Source organism: Condylostylus longicornis, unplaced genomic scaffold, assembly GCF_029603195.1.
Source record: "Condylostylus longicornis isolate FDR11 unplaced genomic scaffold, ASM2960319v2 ptg000039l, whole genome shotgun sequence".
NCBI classification, from domain to species: domain Eukaryota; kingdom Metazoa; phylum Arthropoda; class Insecta; order Diptera; family Dolichopodidae; genus Condylostylus; species Condylostylus longicornis.
Window position 1 is genome coordinate 1725088 of NW_026578008.1, and position 2451 is coordinate 1727538.

The window sequence follows — 2451 nt, forward strand, 5'->3', positions numbered from 1 at the left end:
TGTGGTTTTTGTTTTTGTATTTACAAATGCAAATGCAAATGCATTTGGGTGGGTTCTTTAATGGTCTTTTAATTTTACTGAAATTTGTATATTTTAGCAACAAAATAGCAAAAAAACAAAAAAATGGAAAATATTTTGGTAAATATTCAAAATGCTAATTTTCCAGCCTATATAAATAAAATTGCAATTTGTTAAAATCGTACAGTTATAATTTAGATTTTAATTTAGTTAAAATTAAATTCACTTTTTTTTTTCTCTCAAAAATCAACTCTATAACTCCTTAGGCAAAGAAAATGGCTTTCAAAGTATTGTATTTTGTTTTTTTTAAATTATTTTCTAAAATTTCATTAAAATTTTACTTGTATTCTGTGAAAATTTTAAATTAAATTAGAAAATTAATATTTGTGATTAAAAAGTTGTGATTAATTGTTTTAATAATAATTAACAAAGAAAAGTCAGAGAATTCGGGCGAAATTCAAATCGAAATTCAACTAACAAACCTGTAGTGAATTTGAGTAACATTCCTTTTTCGAATTAAATAATATTTCCTTTCAAATCTGACAATTTAATTGAAAAGTTTAATTCAAAAATTAATTTAATCCTTTGTGAAAAGATTGCAAATTTCATAATTTGTTTCATCTACTTAATAATTAATATAAAATTCTATATTCATTCTTTATAGCTTATTAGTTTTCTTGCAACATTATCAATTGTTGTTGCTATACCAATAGAAATTCATCATGGACCAGCATTATTACATCATGGACCAGCATTAGTTAAACAAGTTGAATATAGTGCGCCAGCAAAATATGATTTTACATATGGTGTACAAGATCATGAAACTGGTGATGTTAAAAGTCAATCAGAATCACGTGATGGTGATAATGTACAAGGTGTTTATACATTAATTGATGCTGATGGTTATAAACGTACAGTTGAATATACAGCTGATGAACATAATGGTTTTAATGCTGTTGTACATCGTGAACCAATTGGTAAAGCAGTTGTTGCTGCACCAGTACATAAAGCAATATTACCAGCACCAGTATTACATGCTGGACCTGTTTTACATGCTGGACCAATTGTACATGGTGGACCAATTGGACCATATTATCATGGTTAAAAAAAAAAATATAAATGTATTTTTGTTTTGTATATATATATGTATTTGTATATGTATATATGCAAAAGTAAATTTTCATTTTAGAACTTGTTAGAACTGAACTATTGTATATTATTATTTTTTTTTTTTTTGCGCATATTTTGTAATAATTATTTTACATTTTGTTCAATATGTTTTCATATTTTAATTTAATTGTTGACTTTCATCTGCTTTTATTATTTATAATTTAACTTGCTTATATTAAAAAATTTCATTGAAATTGTGGAAGATCAATTGGAAAATTATTTTTCTAAAATCATTTCAATCATATAATAATATTATAATATAAAAGATACCATCGAACATACATACGTACATACATATACACACAAAAGCATTTGTTTTCTTTTCACATACATATATATATATATATAATGATATAGATTTCATCACGAAAGTTATTTTCTTGTCATTTCAAACATTTTTTCATTATCTAGAATTAAAAAGATATAAAAAAATAAATGAAAAATAAAATTATAAGTTTTAAAATAAAAAAATAATTTTGTTTTAACTTTCTTATTCCAAACAACAAAAAATATATTTAAATATTTAGGGTGAATGTGAAATTATTCATAAGCAGAGATTTTATAGTGCATATGGTGACTCAAAGGAAAGGATTCAGGCGCAATTTGTGGTATACGTCAAATGCACTTCATATCTAATGACTAATCAATAGCTCGCTCCAATTAAGTGAACATAGTAGAACGACAATATTATTATGGAAATTTTGAGTGTTCCCAAAGCTTTATATAAAATTTCCCGATTTTAGCGAGCTTCATAAAAGCTTTGAATGTGTTCATGATTTCCAAAAATTCTTGAAAATAACAATTATAATCTGCAGTTTGGTAACAATATTGTATATGAGAACTAAAAATAAACGAAAGCTGGAAAGTATTATTGGACTAAAATGCTCACCAGCCGACAAATCTCATTAGTGCAGTAAGCTAGTCATGTATAAAGAAAAAATTTTCTTTAAACTGCATAGTAATAAATTAACAAAAGAACTATTATACTTGTACTATAATTATTATACTTGTAAGTTTGTCTCAATTATATTTTCATATTTTTGGCGCTCATTAAAAGTATTAATTCTTTTGTATTTTTGGTAATAATTCCTTTCCAGCAATTATGGCAAGCGATTTTAAATTCTGATTGAAATTTTAAAATTTTGGATTCTGTATAGCTTTGTAATCAGAATCAAACTATATGAAAATCAGGCCTATCTGGGACAAAATTTACATGAAAATTGGATAAAATATAAATATTCGTCTGTCTAGCTGGAGCATGGT

The 2451-nt window shown here is 24.9% G+C and overlaps 1 protein-coding gene across 1 annotated transcript; it reads left to right on the forward strand.

Annotated features, from left to right (window-relative positions):
* The first annotated feature begins 211 nt into the window (after positions 1-211).
* Positions 212-1216, forward strand: LOC129609481 (larval cuticle protein A2B-like). Its single transcript, XM_055521399.1, has 2 exons — positions 212-305; positions 683-1216. Exons 1-2 carry the CDS (start codon positions 294-296, stop codon positions 1121-1123), a joined length of 453 nt encoding a protein of 150 aa, XP_055377374.1. The 5' UTR covers positions 212-293; the 3' UTR covers positions 1124-1216.
* The last annotated feature ends 1235 nt before the right edge of the window (positions 1217-2451 follow it).